This window comes from Lygodium microphyllum, chromosome 14 (assembly GCF_053477565.2).
Source record: "Lygodium microphyllum isolate KBCC chromosome 14, Lygodium_microphyllum_v1.1.10, whole genome shotgun sequence".
NCBI lineage: Eukaryota > Viridiplantae > Streptophyta > Polypodiopsida > Schizaeales > Lygodiaceae > Lygodium > Lygodium microphyllum.
Genome location: NC_141148.1, coordinates 74887814 through 74910309, shown reverse-complemented (window position 1 = coordinate 74910309; position 22496 = coordinate 74887814). Strand labels below are relative to the sequence as shown.

Sequence of the window (22496 nt, the reverse complement as noted above, 5' to 3'; positions counted from 1 at the left end):
GTCAGCTCATGGTTGAGTCTAGACTTGTGGTATAACAGGCTGGGCAAAGAGACATTTTAGGCATTTTATTTGCCATTGTTTATTATGGTTTAGGCATTATTTGCAGCCAGTCGGCTAGGATTTAATGCTGGCCGACCAGTCATATTTTGGGCATTTATTTGTCCTATATATTGTCTGGCTCCCTTCTCATTCATTCATTCATTCATCATTGGACAGTTCTTGGAGAGAGGGAGCAGGTGCCAGTGCCTCCACAGCCGGTGACTCACATTGTATCTGTACTGTCTCATGTCTTGGTATATGGATTCCATTTCCTGAGCATACATTTGAGTTCTTATCTGTATTGTGTTATCTCTTTCTTTTCTTTTGTCTTGTGTTCAGCTGTTTATTTCAACACATGTTTATGCTTCCACTGCTGTACCACTTCTGACACCCCCCCCTCCCCCGGCCCTGTGGCTCCCCCCGGCCCCTTCGCGCTGCACCCCCCCGCCCTCGTGCTGTCTTCCCCCACCTTGTGGCTTCTGTCCACCGCTCTAGGCTTGCCACCCGTTGCGCTCCCCTATTCTGACGCCCTAGTCCCCCCCCATTCTCGCATTGTTCCCCATCTCCTTCACCTTGTAGCTTGAGGCTCCTCACCCGCGTGGTTTTAGCTTGACGATATCGTTCGTGGTGCCAATTGTCTCCATCATTGTCAGAAAACAAACTTTCCCCCCCTTCCTTGCCATCGTATACCCCAACCAACCACCGTCCCCCACACCCCCCCGCCCCCCCGGCCCTCAGTCAAGCACCTTGCGCATCATCCTTTCTGAGGAACAACTCCTGGCCGTCCGGGCCACAGAGTTGTGTTGGGTGGAGTGGACAACGGAAGCAACAAGAGACGGAGGCAAGAAGCAAAGCGTGCTGCTGAAGTTGTATTACTGAAGTTATGAAGAATACAAAAGATACACCTAATATAATGAAACCTTAACCTAACATGATGAAACCCTAACTGGGTGTCATACGTGTACTAGGTGTCCCAACTGGAACTAGTACTAAGTGTACCATAGGTCCTAACTGATAATATCTAGGCCTTCAAGGCACATACCAAGGAATGAGTGACACCTATGGATAGCCCATAGAGTGGCCTACAAACTCCCCTCAACGGTATGGGCTGAAGTATCCTTTAAATGTCTCAAGATACCTGAAAGACTAAGTCATGGTTGCACAAATTCATCCAATGTGGATACAGCAACCTATGACTGTACAGAGAAGGTAGATCACGTAACAAAAGGGACCAAGTGTAAAGCTTGTCGAAAAGCTTCAAACTTAGGCTGCGGAAGAGCCTTAGTGAATAGATCTGCCAAGTTGTCCTCAGTGGGAACATAAGACAACTTGATGTCACCATTTGACCATCTCGTGCCTTTGATGTACCTGAAGACACGTTTCACTGCATGCCAATGGTGATGAGTGGGACTGTGCATGTATTTGCTCAACTGAGAAACCACATACTGCAAGTCTGGCTGAGTATGACATAGATAAAGCAAACAACCAACTGCCTGCTGATAGGAGGTAGCATTACATGGACCACTGCCATCTTCAGCAGAGAAACGAAAACCAGTCTCTAATGGGGTGGAGACATGCTTACAATCCTCCATCTGAAATCTATGTGGAAGCTGCCCAATGTACTTCGATTGTGACATCACAATTCCCCCCTCAGATCGAGCAAATTGTATGCCCAAATAGTAGTGCAACTGGCCAAGATCAGTCATGGAAAAAGACTGCTGTAATTCCCGCTTGAAATCTGCAATTTTCTCGGGATGTGGCCCAGTGAGAATCATATCATCCACATAGAGGATCAAAATCAGCAAATCTGCCCCCCTCTTGCGGATATATAAAGTCACTTCTATAGGACTATTCTGAAAGCCAAGGCTGAGCAAATGAGTGTGTATCCTGTCATACCAAGCCCTGGGTGCCTGTTTCAATCCATATAAGGCTTTCTTAAGCTGGCATACCTTGCGTTCAGACCCTTCAACCTCAAAGCCTGGAGGTTGAGCAACATAGACTTCCTCTGCCAAAAGACCATTGAGAAATACTGTCTTTATATCCAACTGATGTACCTCCCAATTATTATGGGCAGCCAAGGCAATAACACATCTAATGGTGGTGATGTGTGAAGTGGGGGCAAAGGTCTCTTCATAATCAATGCCTTCCTTTTGAGCATAGCCTTTGGCCACAAGACGGCTTTGTACCTGTCAACTGAACCATCAGCTTTTTTTTTTACCTTATATACCCACTTAGTCCCTACTGCATGTTTGTTTGCAGGCAAGTAACATAACTCCCATGTTTTGTTTGCATGAATGGAGTCCAACTGCTGGCGCTTGGCCCCTGCCTTACTTCCTCGACTGTCCCCCTCTGCCATCGACTGCCCACCCTGTGTTCCACCCTCCTGCCCCTGCACTGTTAGGGTTGTGCCCTGCCGCATGCCCTCTTGGGACAGGTCACGACTGAGGCGGACAGGGTCGCGTCTCCCGCTCTTCACCGCGCGTCAGTCCGCCTTCGAGATCCAATCGTGATACAATATGGCTGGTCTGGATCTGGATTTTATAGACCAAACGGTGGCAGCGCTTGGTCCGGATTCTGATACTGAGGAACCTGAGGATATGGTTCCGTGCACCGAAGAGTTGCCCCCTGGTCTTGACATCCAGCCTGCAGGTAAACGTACCAAGCATACTTCGGAAGAGACAGTGGATCATCAGGATCGTTCCTATGCTCAGGTTGCTTCGGATTCTGTGGACTCTCAGGATGTTGACTGGGAGCATTTGTTGGAATTTGCCAACACTCTGCTTGGCGATTATGTTCAACATAATCAGGAAGTCTTTTCTGACTCTGCATCTGACGATGTTCTGGAAGCCACTGTGGACCCGAAAACTGTCCTGCGCTCCTTTTCGGTATTTTATGATCGTGCTGTGATACTCTTCTTCACTGGTAGAATCCCACTGCTTTCCTGTATTCGCCAGTGGCTGCACAGTCTGCTACAAGGGGAATGTGTTGAAGAGATTTTTGTTGGGCCCCAAGGTTTTTTTGAGGTGCTGTTGAAATCTGAGACGCACCGTGCTGCTCTCCTGTCTAAACTGCCTTTGTCTTTTAATCGCCGGTTGGTCCATGTTGTACCATGGCGCCCAATGGCAGATTTTCAGCGTCTGCTACAACGTGAATGCCCTGTGTGGGTTGAAGTGGAAATTGTCCGGCTGTCTATTGGCCACTGTTGAAGGATGCTATGGCCGTTGTGGGCACTGTTCTGGTCCCTCCAAGTCTAAGGGCTGTGAATTGCAACCGGTTGTGTATGTTATGGGACACTGCAAGGAAAAGGTCTGCTTGGTTACATCTCAATTGCTTTGGCATGCATCCGTTACACTTTTGTTTGAAATGGGGCAATTTTGCAAGACATTGCTTTTCCTGTGGACAATTGGGGCATTTTATGGCCGAATGCCCGGAGCAGCAACACACTTCAGATGCTGGCCATGTTGCGCTGCCCATGGAAGATATGGTGTGTGATGCTCCGTCGCTGGATGCTATCCACCCACCTAAAGTTCTGGACAAAGGTAAACAACAGGTTTCGGGTTTGGATTCCCGTGCCACTGACTGGGTTGAAGTACACTTAAAGGCAACAGGGTTGTTGCTGGCATGGAGAATATTGTGCCTACTACCTCACAAGATTCCATGCGTACCTATATGCGTAGGAAAGAAATGTTGTCTTCAGAGCGCTTTGCTCCTGCTATGGTTTCCTCAGCCCCCCGTTCTCAGCCCACCAAGAGAATGTATTTGGATAGTCCAAAGGGTCTACCTGCTAAGCTGGCTTTTGATATCAGAGGCAAGGTCATTACCCCATGGGATCGTCGTTATCCCCGTTCCATCCCCAAGCCAGTAGATATGCCGTCTACCTCCAAATCTGGTCCTTAGAACTCTTTTGCTGTGTTGGCGGATTTCTTGGATGAGGGAGTCTTGGACATTCTCGCAGAAAAAGTCAAATCGAGGAAAGCTGTGCCTCGTACCTGATTTTGTTTTGAATACACATGAAAATAGTTATGTGGAATGTGCGAGGAATTTGTTCTCGCCACAAGCAACATGCCATGTGGACTGTATTGCATGAGAATCAGTGGGATGTCCTGTGTGCTGTTGAGCACAAGAGTCACGGAGAAGCTGGAAAAGTTGTGGATTGCCATGGCTTCCGTTTGTTCTATGCAGGGACACAGACCATGCATTATTCGGGTGTGCTCATGATTGTACATGACAAATATCAGCCTGTTCTTATTAAAAATGATGTACATGGCCGCTTTCTGGTGATTGAAATTTTATTCGAAGGGGAGATCTTATGGTTACTTGGCCTCTATGCTCCGAATGATCCTTTATCTCGCCGGGAGCTTTGGCAGACTTTGTAGACCTCCTTGTCACTTGGTAGACGGGGCTTCTTGATGGGGGATTTCAATATGTGTGTTGATTCTTCCCAGTCCACATCGGAGCATTTGGTAATGGACGCGCCGGAAAGTCGTATGTGGCATGAGTTGGCTCTTGCTGTTCTTAAGAAAGATCTCTGGTCCTAGCTACACCCATCTTCTACAGGGTTTACTTTCCATTCTGCCCAGTATGCAACAACATGGTTGCGGTTCGACCGCATATACATCATGCAGAATGATGATTTTCTTCCTGAGATGCTCGAAATGAAAGTGTTGCAGCAATATGCCTTGTCGGACCATTTCCCTCTGCAGCTTGAGCTGCTTGCACAACCCATTGCACCTTTCAAGCAATTTCTGGAGAGACTCCCTTTGCGTTTTGACTCGTCTTACTTGAAGCATGCAATCTTCAGGGCTATATGCAGCAATTGATTGATAGATTCTTATTGGACTTCTCCTCTCAGGGCACTGCTTCATTTGAAAGATTGCTCTCTAATGTGCAGCGGGTTGCTCGGCAGTATGGGATTCATCATGCCTCTCTTTGTCGGCGGCGTCGACAAGCAGCGGAGGACCTGCTGGCTTTGGTTCGTTCTTTGCTGGTGGACACTCCGGATGATGCATTTCTGCTAGCACTGGCAATGGGGGTGGCTGATCTTATTAAAGAGTTTCAGTTGAAATCGTATCAGCAGGCCAAATTGCAACATCTGACGGAGACTTTGCAAGATAGTGCGTGTCAGACTCATAAGTTCTTTCGAGCTCTCCATGCCTCTCCTGCTCGAGAGAATATGACCAGACTCGAGGATGCAGAAGGCCACCTGATCCTTGATCTGCAGACTATTGTGCATATGTGTAGGGATTATTTCCGCGACCTTCTTGGTTCCACTTCTCCACCTTCAGCCCAAACTTCTCCGGCCCGTTCGGTTTTTTATGACCTGGTCCGCAATCAGGTTCCGCAGGACATGCAAGCTACTATGGAGTCAGATATTTGTGAGGCAGAGGTTATGGACGTTTTGTTACACTTGCCCAAGGATAAAAGTTTGGGTTGGGATGGTCTCACCAATGAGTTCTTTGAGGCTTTTGCTTCCCAACTGGTGAAACCATTGAAGGCTTTGTTTCAGCAGGTGTGGGAAACGGGGATCATGCCTTCCTCATGGAAAGAAGGACTTACTAAACTGCTTCCAAAGGTTCCTTTGCCGTCTACGTTGAAACATTGGCGCCCAATTTCTTTGATGGGTTCTATGTATAAAATCTTTTCCAAAGTAATGGCGAATCGGCTCCATAAGCATCTCCTTGCCATTGTGCACCCTCTCCAGTATGGTTTCATTAAGGGCCGAAACATTCTGCACAATGTATTAAATGCGCAACTGGCGATTGATTATGCAAGGCATTCTAATCAGGAGATCGCACTGATTCAATTGGACCTGGAAAAGGCTTTTGACTATCTGGACTGGTCTTTCGTTGCTGAACTTATGTCTGCTATGGGCTTTGGTGCTCGGATGTCTCGTCTAATCTACACCATCAGTGCTGCGGCGTCTTCGCGAGTCATGCTGAATGAAGGCGTTACTGAGCCATTTGTCCTTGCCCGCTCTGTCAGACAGGGGTGCCCTTTGAGCCCTCTCTTCTTTGCCATTGTGACTCATCCAGTTCTTTCGATGTTATCTCATATGGCAGCTTCTACTCAGTTGGCTGGATTGTCGCTTCCTTCTGGACAGCACTTCATTAGTCAATCCTTGGCTGATGACAGCTTTATGATTTTGCGTGCGGACAAGGATAACCTTCGAAAAGCATTGGATGTTTGGGCTCTCTTTGGTCAGGCGTCCGGCCTTTGCATCAATGCGTTCAAATCAGTCATTCTCAGCTGCACGGAGTCGGATTTGCAGTCCTTGGACTGGCAGGGTATGGTTGTTCCTCGTGGCTCCATTGTCAGGCATCTTGGGTACCCTTTGGGTGTTGATGTTCCCCCAAAGCAGCTTCTGCAGTGGATTTCTCAGAAAATGGCTGCTAAGTTTCTGTATTGGAAGTCTCAGGCCTGGCCCTTCCATGTTCGCCTCAAAGTAGCCCAGACAATTATGTTGCCAATGCTCACATATTTCTTGCCATTGTTGCCCTCGACTACTACGACTTTGAATGCTCTTACTCAGTCTATTCGCTTCATGCTATGGAAGAAGGATTCCTTGCATGCAGGTATTTCCTGGATTTCTTGGTCGCATGCGTGCACCCCCAAACGCATGGGTGGAGGGGCTATTTTAGATGCCCAAACTCACATGCTGGCACTCCGTTGGTCTCTTTTCCGTGCCATGTGCTCGGATCATCATCCGTGGGTCGTTATAGCCCGTTATTTCCTTGAGGATCATGGGCTTCTGCATGGCAATACCCAAATCCGGAGTTCTTGGTGGCACGTTCTTAATGCTGATTCGCGGTTCTCCAGTACTTCTTCATTGCTGCTTACTCATTTGGTATGTTCCTGGAAACTTGTCCTCCAGAAGGCTCAGTGGAATCCAGCAGAGGATCGCTTAGCTACTAATTCTTTTCAATTGGAATTGCTGGCAGTCTTGTGGTTACTTTCATGGGAAGGTAAACACGAGCTTAGACCACAATTCAACCGGATGGCACGTTTGGGCTTATCTTCAGTCGCGAATGCCACCCTTGCCAGTCGCAATGTGCTAATATCGTTTCGTACAGCTAGGAGGCTTTTCAGGATCCCTCGTGGATATAGGCATTTATGGGAACAGCTTTTGCTGGCGCTCCAGAGCAGACAACCCTTTCTTGCCCTTGCTTCGGATCATCCCTGGCAGGATTGGGACTTCGAAGGCCGGCTGAATTTAAGCAAAGCTTCTGCTAACCAGGTGTATCATCTTCTGATTAAAGATCATCAATGGCTGGTTACTAAAGTGAATACTCTATGGGGATTGCGTAAATCCCGGTCATGGTGGAGGGCAACTGTGATGGAGGGCTGGTTGAACAAGACACCCTTCAAATATAAGGTCTTTCTTTGGAGAGTGATGATTGGTGGTCTTCCGCTTGCTTCAGCTCTTTCCAAGCGACGAATCTCCAATGGCAACTGTTTCTTTTGCACCACTACTGTGGAATCCGCCCGGCACCGATTTATTTCTTGCCCCATTGCTAAGAAAGTCTGGTTATTCTTGTCAGCCGTTTGGCGAGTGGTGGTTGGTTTCACACTACGCCCCTTTGATTGGGTTTTTGGGCAGCCCAGATACCCCACTCCGGCACAGCCACATATGAAGCTCATGTATCACTTTCTTCGATATTGGGGCTGTTGGCATAACTAGACCATTCGGAATGCTTTTCTTTTTGATTCCGCCTATAATGTTCAGCGGCATATTGCTAGGCTTAAGGGCCTCTTGTATTGGCAGCTAGATCTTCTCCAGCATTCTGACATGCTCTCTAGGGAGGACTTACGTCCCTGGCATATGGTAATTTCCTCCGCGTCTTTGCCATGACTTTGTAACTCGTAGTACTGGAACCTCTTCACATGATGGCTTAGTGTCATCATGTATCTTGTAATCAAGTAATCTTGTATTTTTTTCGTAATTATTACAATTACCTTTTACGAAAAAAGAGAGAGAGAGAGAGTGTGTGTGTGTGTGAGTGTGTGAGTGTGAACACAAGACAATGAGCAAGAGTGGGCAGTAGTTCCACACTCAAAAGATGCAAGTGCTAGAATGATAGAATGAAAGTACAGTAGGTCTTAACTAAGTTAGACCTATCCCTAACTCAACTAGAGTTCATTTAACTCTAGAACTAACTCTAGAAGTAGTGACACGACTTATTAACGTAGTTGTGTTTACACTACAAACTAACTACTAACTAAAACATTGGGCATTTCCCATAGAATTGGCAAATTCTAACACATTTTACTGTTGTGCTCTACTATGGCATTCTGTTACTGCATTTTGTAGCCTAGTCCTCTTCCTGGCATGTGAGGAGTGCGCTTCTCTCCCTCAACAGCTAGTGATCATCTTCTTCATCCTTGACAATATCAGAGGACTATGCTTGAATTCCTCGACAGCTGTCCTTCACCTTCTAGTGATTACTTCAATAGTCCATTGCTTGGAGGACCGTGTTTCTCTCCCTTCACTATGCAGATTCCCATAGGTACTGCCGCTCGATTCAGACAAGAGAGTGTAGTCATTTTTTGATTTTCGGTTTCACTGTATCAACTTTTCTTCACATAGCATGATTCAGTGCTTCATCATCTTGTTCTCTTGTGTTTCAGAGTTTCTCTCCTCTCTTAGTGTTTGCCATTCACATTGTGTTTCTCCTTGCAAACCCTACGATCTCTATACATTGTCGCATATCTTGACATGGTATCTAAGCACACTTGTTATCTTGACATGGTACGAAAGCATACATGTTATCTTGACATGGGCCAACAATACCCAGAGTAGTCATCGATTAATGTGACAAAATAAAGATGACCCCCAAGAGCACGAGTCCACGTGGGACCTTCTTAAAGGCAAATTGATGTATTTTTGACACCTCTGAAGAGTCATGAGACTACCAAAACTTATGTGCCCACATCTAGCATGCCATAACTCTGCATTTACATTGAAGGAGTGAGTATATAAACTAAAAATGCAATGTTGGATCTCTTCACCTAATCATTCCAAAGAAAGAGACCTTTATGCAAAGTGCGAGAAAGCCTCAATGCATAATTATGCTCTTTGTCATAATAATGTATTTGTCATCCTCAAAGATAAATTAAAATCCACTTTTATTAAAAGCAGACACTGAAAGCAAGTTCTTGGTAATTTCAAGCACATGGAAATATGTGCCATTTGTTGTTGTTGTCAACACTTCACCAATACCACAAATTGCATGAGTTGCATTCCTTTGAAAGATGCCTCTTCTTGCCACAACAATAATATGGTTATTTTTTTTCTTTTGTTTGTCACTCCCCTTTGAAGCTGTAAAAGATTCCTACTTGCTACCATATTGAGATGATAGCCTCCTGTGTAAATGCAAGGAAGTCTCATGCTTTAGTAACACAGAGTTCATATGCTCAAACCTAATAGGTGTTGCCAATGTTTGAGCTTGTAAGGCATTGGCCGGACCATCAAACTCTAGAGAAAGCTTGTAGAGAACAATCCCTACAAGATGTGCTCCTGAAAGGGTGAACAATATGTGTTGAACTTGATTCTGTATCTGTGTCACCTGAAGAAAGCATGACTAAATCACATAAGTTGCCTTGAACCTAATAGTCTAAATTTGGCCATAGAGGGTCACAACTTGCATGGTTGACAAAGCCTCATATATAAGCTGTAATGTCTTTCACACTTTTGAAGGTGTCTTGTAGGAGGTAACCACTAGAAGAACTTTTGTAGAGATGCATCAAGGAAGTGTAGAGTAGGCACAAGAATCATCTCTCTCCCAAGTAAGAATTGTTTCTTCATGGTTGTGTTTGTCCCAATCATTTGGAATAGGAGAGGGCATCGAGGACGTAAGATCGCCCTTGAAATGATGCCATGCAAGTGATTTTTGTACAAACCAAGCTTTCATGATAGCACTCCAAGTAAGATAGTCACATCCCTTAAGCTTGTCATCAATAGGGCAACATGGAGGAGCCATGTAGATGAGGCACAAAGAAGATGAAAGAAGGCAAGGAGTTTGAGAGAGATAGGTACTTGTAGAGAAACGTCTTGATACCATGAGTTCAACAGCTCAAGCAGTATAGTTCAAAACATAGAGAGCATAGAAGTGAAGGTAGTGTAGTGACAGAAGCATGACAATTGACGTGTGTGATCTGTCCTCTAAGTATGTCTAGATCAGACTTAAAACACAAACTTGACTGGAAATGCAGACTGCCAGAGAGCAGATATGCAGAAAACAAGGTTCAAAATGATTGCAAAACAACAAAATCATTAGTTGCAGAAGCAAAATGTCAGCTGTCCTCTCAAAAGCAGCAGCAAATAAAGCAAAATGCAGGCAGAAACTGCAAAATGCTGGGATCAGCAGCAAAAACACAGGTTGAAAACAGATGTTTGATGGCTGAAAACTGCCACCCAGCTCTCTACACACTTGCTTGACCTGCCCAGGTTAGAGCTGCAGGCTAAAGCAAGCTTTTTGAGCAGCCTATGCAGGAATAGACTCAAAACAATAGTGAAAAACAGCAGGTGGCACCAGAACCAAGAGGAACATGCTCAAATATCATATCAAAGTAGTGTGGAGCAATGGAAGCAAGGGGACAATACTAATACATACTTCAATGAACACAAGAAATAGAATAGAGTACCACAAGAATACAAGAACTCAAAGAGAATAGACACGGGAAATGGAATCCATATACCAAAGCTCAAGAATAGTACAATGGCATGGGCAATGAGTCACCGATAGGGTGCATTTTGTTTTTCTCTCTTTACCTTGAAGTAATCATGCTATAGGATTGTGTATTTTATGAATAACTAAATGGATAATTTAGGAGGAGGGCAACTGCCTATAAATAGGCTGAAACAATACCGGTGAAATGACTAATCGGCTGACTAAAAACTGGCACCAAAAATCAGGTTGGCTAGCTTAAAGAGGCTCTAGCATCAAATCAAGATGCACACACACACAACAAGCTCTGACACGTAGGAGATGCACTTTGCTAACAACAACATTTATTGCGTAGTATGCTTTACCCTTTTACACCTTTGAACAGAGATCCCATGCAACATCCATTGATCTTGGATTGTCACCGTTATATTGCCACCACCCTCCCTTGTAAAGGAATACTCGAGTAGAGGAGATAAACACAAGCATATGACAAAACACCAAGTGATAACAATAGAACTCAAAGGTAAGAGTAACTCAAAGATAATGAAGAATTAATGAATAATGTTGAATGCAGTAAACACGCTATGCAAGAGTAAATACAAAACCTTGAACTCTCTTGTCTCAAAAAGAATTGGGACAAAGACAAACTGGAGAGTGTGTCGTACTGTGAACAGATCTGGAAATGCAGTAGGCAGCCTCCAAATGGTGACCAACTGCTGTAAACAGCAATGGGTTGAGGGAATAGTCAGAGTGGCATGTCCACTAGAGATGGATCCCATGTGCTGTAACCGCTAGTTATCAGAGCTGAAAGAATGCTGAATGTAGAAGGATAGCAGGCTGGTAACCAAAATGCAATAGTCTAGAGGCTGAAATCTGGTATGCGTTGTAGTCTACCATTGATTGAAGGCTGGAAATTGATCACCAGAGTTGATAATAGCAAGGTGACAACTATAGGGATGTGTCCTAATGTAGGGCGGCTTGCAAAATAACAAAATGGAGGACACAAAAACTCTCTAGGAATGCATTTCTTTTTAATGAAGTTTGGTAAGTATGAGGTTTAGGGCTATTTAATGTATTTTTAGCTCAACAGTTTGTACCTACAGCTCATATCTCTACTATTTGGGTTGTTTTGGTTCTTACAGCTCATCAATGTTGGCCAATTTAACAAATGGATATAAAGTGTACCTTCTTGAATGGCATCTTAGAGGAGGAGATATATGTTGATCATGTCTACAGGTTGTGGAAGGCCCTCTATGTCCTGAAGCAAGCTCTTAGGGCTTGGTACCGACAAATTGATCGGTTCTTTTTGTAGAGTGGCTTCCATCATTTCAATCATGACCTTATAAGATGGAGGGTGACATATGTGTTTTGGTCATCTCATATGTGGTTGACTTGATTATTATAGAAAGTGACTCAAAGCAAGTGGATTAGAATCGAGAGATCTTGCGATAGGAGTTTGACATGGTAGACCTTGGGATCCTACACTTTTTCCTTGATCTTGAGATCTATCAATTGATATAGGACATCTTTATTTCCCAGCATACCGACTTTTTCCAGAGTTTGGTATGGTCGAGTGTAAGCCCATTTCATGTCCCATGGACTCCAAGTCCAAGACCGAAACTATTATCAAAGTTTCCCTTCCTAATGCTACTTGATGTAGGTGTCTTGTTGAATCTGTGATCTAACTTATCCATATACTAGGAAGGACATTTCTTTTGTAAGCGCAGGGAAGAAAGTGAGAATGACAATACTTAATCACCTCGATCAATTATCACCATGAAAATTAGAAGATAGAGAGAGAGAGAAAAGAGTTGACACCATGTTGGGAGGGGAATTGATCTCTTCTCCTTTATAGGAATTTATTGAAACAAAACCACGAGCACCAAGTACCTAAATCCTAATTTCTCAAAATTGGGGTTTTGAAATCTTAATTTTTGTAAACTTCGGACATCAATTTAATTAGAGTTTTAAAATCCTAATTTTTACAAACTCTGGACAACAAGTTGATTTTCTTTTTTAGTGCTTAGATTAGATCAAAGCTAAGTATAAAGTGTATCTTGGATGAGAGATAGATAGGAGAATACAAAGCGTGTGGCTGAAATTTCAGCATTAAAGCTTATTTCAAATGAAGAGAGAGATCTCTAATATATATGTGTGGGGCTTAGGTGCTCAAAAGTGAAAAGTAGAGGCTACAAATGATAAGTGTTTGTTAAAAATGACAAGTGTAGAGATACTTGTCTCTTCAAAATGACACATGTCCTCATCTAGATACCACATGCTCCTTTTCTAGAGAAAGAAGCTTGTAAACCTTCTACTCTAAAAATCTCTCAAATGGTTAGGAATTTGAGATAGTTGTCGAAGACAAATTTGTTATTTGGAAAATTTTGGAGTATTTGACACGAAAAGAATTTTCATTTGAGCAACTTTCAAAAATAGTAATCTCTTAAATCTTAGAAGTCGTCAAATTTAGCATCTAGAGAGCTTCATTAGATAGGTTTACCGGTTCATGGTTTGTTTTTTCAATCATGGAGATTTGGTTTTTTACTTTGTGAAACTACTCATTATATGGGCTTCTAGTTAATGTGACTATCTGAGTATAAAAGCCTTAGTCATCTGAGCCTTCTGGTTAATCAGACCGCTCAACTAAACTTTTAATTTCTCTTAGGCATTTCGTTAATGATGATCCAAGTATAATTATAGGGCGTTCTAGCCATTGGCCACCCTTAAAATAGAAAAATAAATATTTAATCATATCTTGAAACACTTAAATAATACAAATTGCCTTTCAAAGTACATGAGCATTAAATTAATTTGGAATCATTGAGCCAATATGTCTTAGTAATAATTGATATACAAAAGGTTGTTATATCTCTCTCTTAAAATCTGTCTTGTTCTCAAGGCATTGCTTGAAGTGATTTTGATTATATAACTTTTTTATAAGCTATAAGTATTTTTGGATAGTCTTTAAAATACTATTCTGACATTCATTTAGAATCTAAATGAGAGTAATTTTCACATTTTTCAAAAGGAATTTTTTAGAATTGTTTCTTTCTCGTTTCCTGATTATATGAAAGACTATTTGCTCTGGTTGAAGTATCTCCTCTTGTTCATCTACTAGGATCCCTTATTACAGGTTTCAATGGTGGAGGCTCTTCATAAGGCTTTAAAAGATGGATATGAAAAACATTGTGAATTTTTCAATGCTTTGGAAGTTGTAACCTAAAAAAAACATCATTAATCTTTGTAGTGACTTGAAATAATTCATAATTTCTTGCTGCGAGCTTAGTGACTTGGGATGAAGGCTTGTTAGGGCTTCTTAGACGAGCTTTGTTAAATTTTAGAGTCATCAATCTCCTTCTTAATTGTGTTTGATGCTTATCTACTGTTTTCTTTTGTTTTTCTTGAGATTTTTGGATAGCTCATTTAACTTGGGCTCTAATTTCTATAAACTTTTGGCAACAAGTTGATTTTCTTCTTTAGTTTTTGGATTAGATCAAGCTAAGTAGAAAGTGTTTCTTGGATGAGAGATAAATAGGAGAGTACAAAGCATGTGGCTGAAATTTCAGCATGAGAGCTTATTCCAAATGAAGAGCGAGACCTCAAATATATAGGTGTGGAAATTGGGTGCTCAAAAATGGAAAGTAGAGGTTACAAATGACAAAGTGTTTGTTAAAAATGACGACTGTAGGGACACTTGTCTCTTCAAAATGAACATAGAACATGTCCTCATCTAGATGTCACATATCACTTTTCTAGAGAAAGAAGCTTGTAAACCTTCTACTCTAAAAATCCCTCAAATGGTTAAGAATTTGAGATAGCTGCTGAAGATAAAATTGTTCATTGCGAAATTCCAAAGCCTTTAATGCGAACAGAATTTTCATTTGAGCAGCTTTCAAGTGTCTTAGCTCTAGCAAAGAACACAATGTTTCATACTCGCATGAAGCACATAGAGGTTTTGTACAATTTTGTATGGGAGCAAATCGTGTCTCCCATGGAGGATAATGCAGTGGATCTCTTCATGAAGCCTTTGTCTTAGGTTTCTATTCTTCATCACACGAAATCTTTGGGTCTTCAAACTCTCCTAGGATTTGAGAGAGGTGTTAGCTTGTTCTTTATGAGTTTGTCATCTCATGATTGTGAGCTCCGTCAAAGTTTGATAGAGATAAAGGAGGTTTTACTGTTTTAGCAATGTCTAGATGTGTGCATTTATTTTTGAGTGAGGTTCGAGTGTGTTCGGACTGACACCAGCACATGCATTTCTTTTTCAGTGGGCGGCCTGCACAAAGTCTTTCGCCAGCATTTTTACCTTCAAAGCAGGCTGATTGGCCAGTTTTATGTTGGCTGACTGCATTATTATATTCGCCATTAATGAGGGCGACCAGTTCTGGCCATTTTTTGCTATATATAGCAGGCAGGTTGGAGGCAGCAGTCATTCATGATACTTTTGCAAGTTCAGCACACTTTGTCTAAGACATTCTTCGTCTCCGATGTAGTCATCATTATTGTCCTGATCCGGTGCCCTCACTGACACCTCAGGCTGGGTGCAAGGACTGATCAGTCACTCTCACAAATGGCCCCAGCCTCTCCTTTTAGTTGAAGGGATAAGAGTGAACTCTCATCATCTTGTATGTGGATAATTTAATCTTGACAAGTAGCCATATATACTAGGTAGAGCGTACATGGTAGACTTTGGGCTTGCATTTTGATATGATTGACCTTGGCCTAATCCACTTCTTCCTTGGTCTTGAGCTCTACCAACTACCTCATTACATCTTCATTTCCTAGCATTACTACATAGCTCAGCTTTTAACAAAGTTTGGCATGGATTAATGTAAGCCCATTTCATACTGCATGGACCAAGAGTCCAAACTTTCTATTGTAGGTGATTCATTGGTGGATGCTACTTGCTATAGGAGCCTAGTTGGGTCTCTCATTTGGCTCATCCACACACAGGCGAACATATTTTTGCAGTAACATTATTGTCTTTGTTTATGAAGACTCCCGTTCAGGTTCATCGGCGAGTGGGCCACACTTCAAGATGGAGTGCCTCAGATGGGGCTAGTGACATTGACACTCAATGTTCGATGACTGGTTACTTCCCCTTGGATCCGATGCAGTTTGTTGGAGCAGTAAGAAGCATCATATGGTTAGTCTTTCATTGAGGGAGGTAGAGTATCGGGCTGGAGATGACTTTGAAAGAAGTACATTATGGTTTATTGGGGATGAGGGATATTATGGTTTGCTGGGAAGCTGCTATCATGATGGAAGTCGCACAATCAGCTGTGACACCTGTTGTGTGAGAAATGCAGGTCCGGACTGCAACATTCCCACAATCAACCTGCAAACACTTGCCTTAGAGGCAATATGGACTCTATGTTTTGGTAACACAGTGGAAATAGAGGTGCAAAGAAAGGTAAATACAAAATAGCACGGCAGCAATGAAGCAACAGCTGGTACTTTGGGAAGTGGCCACAAGATGGTAGAAATGAACGAAAGCACAGGATGGAGCAACATACATGCAAGAATACTGAATTATCAATGGAGTCTGTGGAATTGTGAAGCCTATAAACAAGCTGTGAAGATGCAACTGGCTGACCTGCATCAGTGGATGCCAAAATGTGGCTGACTTGGTCTAGAAATGTGTGCCCTTCTTGACATGTGGCATAATGACCTAAATGGTAACCAATGTGGGAACTGCAGGATGCAGTGGGGGCCCAGATTGAGATGGACACAAAATCTCAACAGGGTGGTACGTAGACTTTTGTGATGACATGGTATTCCTGTCAGTTCCCATTGCCAGTAGAGGTGCTATTCTTGTTCCAGTTCTTGTTATGTTGTGACTTTGCTTTGCCATTATGGTTGTAGTTACATATTTGCTCTTCTATTGTTGGTTAATGTTTTGTTTTGGTGTTTTACTAGGCATTTGTTTGCATGCAAAAAATAGATACTGAAGGCTGAAAAACAGGGATGATTTGATAGGGCTTGCTTGAAATATTTTTATAATAGGAAGACGTTGGATAGGAAAACGTTTTCACAAGAGGATACTCAGTCTTGTCTTGAAGTTCTTAGTCAATTAATAAACAGTGGACATTGATGCCTTTTTATTGGCAAGTGCAGATAAGAGAAATTCCTGAGTTAACTGGTGGCTGTAATCAGTTTATGGAGTATGGGCAACAAATACTGGAGAAGCGCAGTTTAAACCAGACATTACTGGCAAATCACAGCACGATTTTAGACCTGCTAGAGATTCCTCAGCTCATGGATACGTATGCATAGTTTCATGTTTGTGTTTTTCAAGGCATTGATAATTATTTTGTTAAAAGGCTTATTTTTGTGAAAGCCATGATGGATTAAGAAACAGCAATGCATGTTAGCTTATAGTGGAGGTGGATTTCATAGAAGCTACTTTTCTTGGAAATGAAATCATGTGTTAATGCCTTAGATGTTTGTTTCTCCCTGTTTTAGGTGTGTGAGGAATGGGAATTATGATGAGGCACTTGATTTGGAGGCGTTTGTTTCAAAGCTGGCAACTATGCATGCCAAGTACTCAGTTCTCTTCTCCCTTCTAATATCTTAGGCTGCTTTTATTTTCTTCTGAAATAAAGAAAAATTTTGCAGGCTTCCAGTAATTCAGTCATTGGTTAAAGATGCAAAACAGATCACTCAATCTATGCTTTCACAACTGCTTCAAAGGCTACGGTCAAATATCCAAGTTAGTGAGAATTTCCTTGACTATGCTAGCAGCTACTTTTAAAGTCATAGCCATTTCAGCATATGGTTTCTCTTTTGGTATGCAGATGTCTGGGGGAGGGATTTATTTCATCATTTGTTGTTACATCATATGATGTTTCAAACTTGTATGCAGGGTCAATTTTATTTTATTTCAGGATTTTTTCATGTTGATAAATTGGATTTCAGTTGCCTGAATGTCTCAGAGTTATTGGTTACTTACGGCGATTGGGTGTTTTTGATGAACATGAAATTCGGCTTCAGGTAACATTGAAATCTTGCAAATTGTCTTCTGTAGATATTAAAACATTATTATCTGATAGCATTCAAATTTTCCTGCAGTTTTTGAGATGCAGAGATGCATGGCTTGCAGGGATTATAGATGACCTGGATCAGGGAAATCCATATGATTATCTAAAAAGAATGGCAGACTGTCATCGGGTGCACCTCTTTGACGTTGTTACCCAGTATCGGGCCATCTTTTCTGATGACACATCTGGAAATGAGGAGCATTATGATGGGGGCCTTCTCTATAGTTGGGCCATGCATAGGATTACTCTGCACCTGGCAGTATTGCAGTCTTTACTTCCCAAAATATCAGAGGGAGCATTGCTCGCTCATCTCCTTGAACAATGCATGGTAAACAACTGTATAAACAATCTAGTGTATCATTGTGAAACCATGGTAAATAATTTGTTAACGGTTTCTAAAATGCCTTTTTCTGGACAGTACTGTGGCATGAGTCTTGGTCGTGTTGGCATGGACTTTAGAGGACTGCTTCCACCATTGTTTGAAGCGTGAGTTTTTTAAAACTTAATGGCATTATCAGAATGAGATATACACCGTTATCTGAAAACAGTTTTACTATATAAGATGTACCTACTTCTTTACAGATCCATTCATAATCTGTTCACCAGCAACATGGCAGCAACACTAGAGAACTTTCAAGTGAGTATTATATTCTTGTCTTAATAATGCCAGTAGAAGGGTTTGAGAATTGGCACCTATCCATCTCAAGTATATGCTGTTTTTTTTTTTGCAAGTAAAGTGTGGCCAATTATATTACTCAGAAGGCTGAATACAACGAAGTGTACATGCTCAACAGACTAGCTGGAGCTGATGCAAATCACAAATCCATCATGTATACAAGCCTCTCAAGGCGGTCTAGGGGGGATAGGGGCAAGAAGCCATGGAGGGGGGATGTATCGCCATCTGGGGCTGCCTGCCTGCATCATGAAGAACAGATCACGGCCGCTCCAAGTGCGCAGAAAGTGAAAACGGAGTTCCTGACTGGCTCGAGACTCGCCCTGCACGTGGTCTCACTGGCCGTGGAAGGAGTGGATGATGATGGAGGTCCAAAGCTCTGGCAAAGTCGCATATACTGAAAGGCACTCCTTGCCAAAAACCACTTGGCGGCATGCCTTCCAAATGTGCCATCCTGTAAGACTGCCTATGATCTCCCATACCTCTGAGTGCTTTGCTGTGGGCTCCAATACTTGGCGGATGGGTAAAGCCTCCAAGCTGACCATTGCACAAAACCCAGCCTCTACGAGAAAAATCATGTCCTGCATCCCAACCTCATACAAGAGGTGATGGTCTTGGCTGACTGCCTGTCAGCAAAAAGTCCCCCCCACAAGATACATCCAAGGCTGGGTGCCACATGGCAGAGAATACGGCAGGCTCCTCTCTATACGAGTTGTGCCCCCTGGCAAGACCACAGGCTGTGCTTTGGAGTTTCCAAGTGCTGCTGTGGGTAGTGCTTACAACCTCCATCCTGCTACATCTAGGCCAACCAATTCCCACCAACAGCCAGGCCCCCATGTGCCAAAAGCCAAAGGAAATACGACTCCCTCCTCGATCTCCAACTGTGCCACAGGTGATGCCAGAAGGTTCGACGGAAGGCATCTGTGATGCTATGCTCCGTCCAGTATTTGTTGCGCGAAGGCGCCGAATCCATGTCTTCCGGCATCAGTAAATGTCTACCAATCTTGGCTGTGTACTCCAAGAACCTCAGAGGCTTCTTGGCGACTGTAGTGGCCGGCCATAGCCACTCTCCAGGATTCCACTCTAACTCATAAAGTGGCCTGCTCTCCCATATCCAAAGGCGCCACTCCCGAAACTCCTTCGAGGGCACATAAGGGTCCAGTCACCAGGTCTTCCCTTGGAGTCCGTTGACCACAGGGATTCTCCTTCAGGAAAGGAGAGCAATCTTCTCATCTTGTTGTTCTTTGTCAAGAGCCAGACGCCCCCCATCCGGCACGGTAAAGAAAGTCCCACAGGGGGCACCATCCACTCTACCTGCCACTTGTAAGGGGATACCAGTCGGTGAGAATCTAGCATCCCACACCCCCTCAAGCTCCATCAGCTCTCGGATTGGGGGATCTAGCTACTCCTGAGGGATTGCTGAGTCAATCTCCCTCCTCCTTAGCTCAGCACCTCTTTCCAAAACAAGCTAGTCATTCTTGGGTCTCTATCACTGACAATTGACCATGGCATTTCCCGGTACTTGAGGATATTATGCATAAATACCTTTACCATGTGTTCTGACTTAAGCTTTTTTCCTTACATGAATGAAATGTGCCTATTTGCTGAGTTTGCAAATGATAGTCCAAATTCCATCATTCCCTGAATAAGTTCTTGGAAGATAAAAAATGAAATCCATGGTAATACTTTCCCATGGCCTTTTTGAATAGGCAGTGGTTGCAATAACCCTGGTGCCTTCTGTCTATCAAATTTGATCTTTTGGCATACAAGGCAAGATTTGACATATACATCAACATTAGATCTCAAGGTTGGCCAATAGAAGAAAGTCTCTACCGCTTTGATTGTAGCATCTATATCGTGATGTCTTGCATATGGTGGGGCATGACTTTCTAATAAAACTTTTGGCCTTAGCTGTTTTGTAACGCATAGTCTTCCATGCATCATGATAAAGCCTTCTTTGAACATATAATGATCATGATGTTGGCCATTGATCAACTGTTCATAGATTTCAGAGAAATCTTTGTCATCAGCATACTACTCTTTCATATCATCCAATTCATGGTGATAAGAAATTGAAACAGCTGACACTTGTGGTTTGTGAGATAAGGCAACTGCAACTACATTCTTCTTGCTTTCCACATGCACTATCTGAAAATGAAACATAGATATGAAATTTGCCCAACGCATGTGTTTCTCTAACAATTTAGCCTGTGTGAGAAAGTACTAAGTGTTCGATGATCCATTTGCACTACAAAATCGGCACCAAGCAAATAATGCTTCTAATTAGAAAGTGCATGGATCACAACAAATAACTCTTTCTCATAAATTTAGTAAGTCCTTTCAACAACAAAGAGTACTCTACTCTCGTATGCCACAACTCCGCCATTTTGCATTAATACAGCACCAGTGCTGTTTCCACATGCCTCACACTGCACTACGAATGGCTTAGACAGATGTGGAAAAATAAGTACTGGATCTGTAGTCATTTTCCCCTTCAAACATCTAAATGCTGATTTCTCTTTGTCAATCCATTGCCATTTGACATCCTTCTTTTGAAGCGCATGTAAAGGAGAAGCAATCTCTGCAAAGTGTCTTACAAATCTTCTGTAGTAAGAGTATAGGCCAAGAAAACTGTAGACATCATGAACGGTTTTCAAGTTTGGCCAAGAGACAATTGCTTCTATCTTTGCAGGATCCATCTTCACACCATCTTTAGAAACTAAGTGCCCAAGGAAGTAAATCTCTTTAAAAAAGAATTCACTCTTCTTGGCATTAATAAGCAATCTGTTACACTTAAGCTCATTAAAGACTGTAGCTAAGTGTTTTCTATGCTCCTCTTCATTCCTTGAAAAGATAATCATATCATCAAAGAATGTGCCAACGAAACTTCAACAAGGGCGGAAATTTCTATCCATTATCTTGTTAAACGTGGCAGGAGCATTGGTAAATCCAAACAAAATGACGAAGAATTCATAGAGACCGAATGTCGTTCTAAAAGCAGTCTTATGCATATCCTCTAGCCTGATTCTGATATGATGGTACCCACTTTTTAAATCTATCCTGCTAAACATTCTTGCTCCTTGTAATTGATCAAGAATGTCATCTATCCTCAGAATCAGAAACCTATTCTTGATCGTGTTCTTATTCAAGGCTTTGTAGTCAATACATATTCGCCAAGAGCCGTCCTTTTTCTGAACTAGCAGCACGGGGAAAGAAAATGGAGAACTATTGGGCTGAATTAGTCCCTTCTCTGAAAGCTCATTAACCTGTTTCATAATCTCTTTCTGCTGTGCTGCACTGACCCTGTACGGTGGCCTATTGGGTAGACTAGTCCCTGGAATAAAATCTATGGTATGATCTTCAGGCCTCTCAAGGGGTAACTCTCTTGGTAACAAATCTGAGAAACAATCACTGAATTTATCCAAGAAAGCCCTTCTACTTTCATCTAGTACAGACATATTACTGTCAACTTCATTAATTTGCTTTGCAAAGACCAAGTACGCAGAAATATAATTTCTCATTATAGAAGTAATTGCAGAAGCAAAAACAACTGGCACAGACTCTCCTTTAAGTTTCACATCTAACACATGAGTCTTTCCCCTATGTACAAGAGTAATCGTTCTGTTGTAAGTACCCAAGATAACATGCTTCCTCTGGCACTATAAAATACCCAACAGAACATCACAACCCTCTAAAGGCATAATATGGAACTCCTCTGTGTCCACATAGCTCTGAATGTGCATACGAAGTTTGCCAAGAATGGGGGTGACAGGTTCAGTATGTCTCGGGCATGCCAAATTAGCTTGTCCAACTGGTCCCATTTCCTCGGGATGTATACCCAGCTTAGCTACCAATGCTGGTGAGATAAAGTTTGCACGAGCTCCAGGATCAAAGAAAATAAGCACTGTGGAATCTCTAATCTCTCCCCAAGCTTTGCACAATTCTGTAGCATCATTAGCTGATTGATCTTCCACCATATCAGACACTAAGTTAATGTTGGGCTTCTTTTTACTTGGCGTATCTTTATCCTTCGTATCTTTAGAAAATTGTTGTGGGCATTTAGAATGGGTGTCTAGGAAA

At 42.6% G+C, this 22496-nt stretch overlaps 1 protein-coding gene across 2 annotated transcripts in view; it reads left to right on the top strand.

The window, feature by feature from the left end:
- Window positions 1-22496, top strand: part of LOC148025734 (conserved oligomeric Golgi complex component-related / COG complex component-like protein) — a 51329-nt gene that overhangs the window by 17280 nt on the left and 11553 nt on the right. For both annotated transcript variants that reach the window (XM_087692956.1, XM_087692957.1), the window contains exons 4-10: window positions 16821-16969; window positions 17169-17246; window positions 17322-17415; window positions 17622-17696; window positions 17775-18071; window positions 18162-18229; window positions 18326-18380. In XM_087692956.1, the coding sequence (XP_087549082.1) occupies window positions 16821-16969; window positions 17169-17246; window positions 17322-17415; window positions 17622-17696; window positions 17775-18071; window positions 18162-18229; window positions 18326-18380 (816 nt within the window). The remainder of the gene's footprint in view (window positions 1-16820; window positions 16970-17168; window positions 17247-17321; window positions 17416-17621; window positions 17697-17774; window positions 18072-18161; window positions 18230-18325; window positions 18381-22496) is intronic.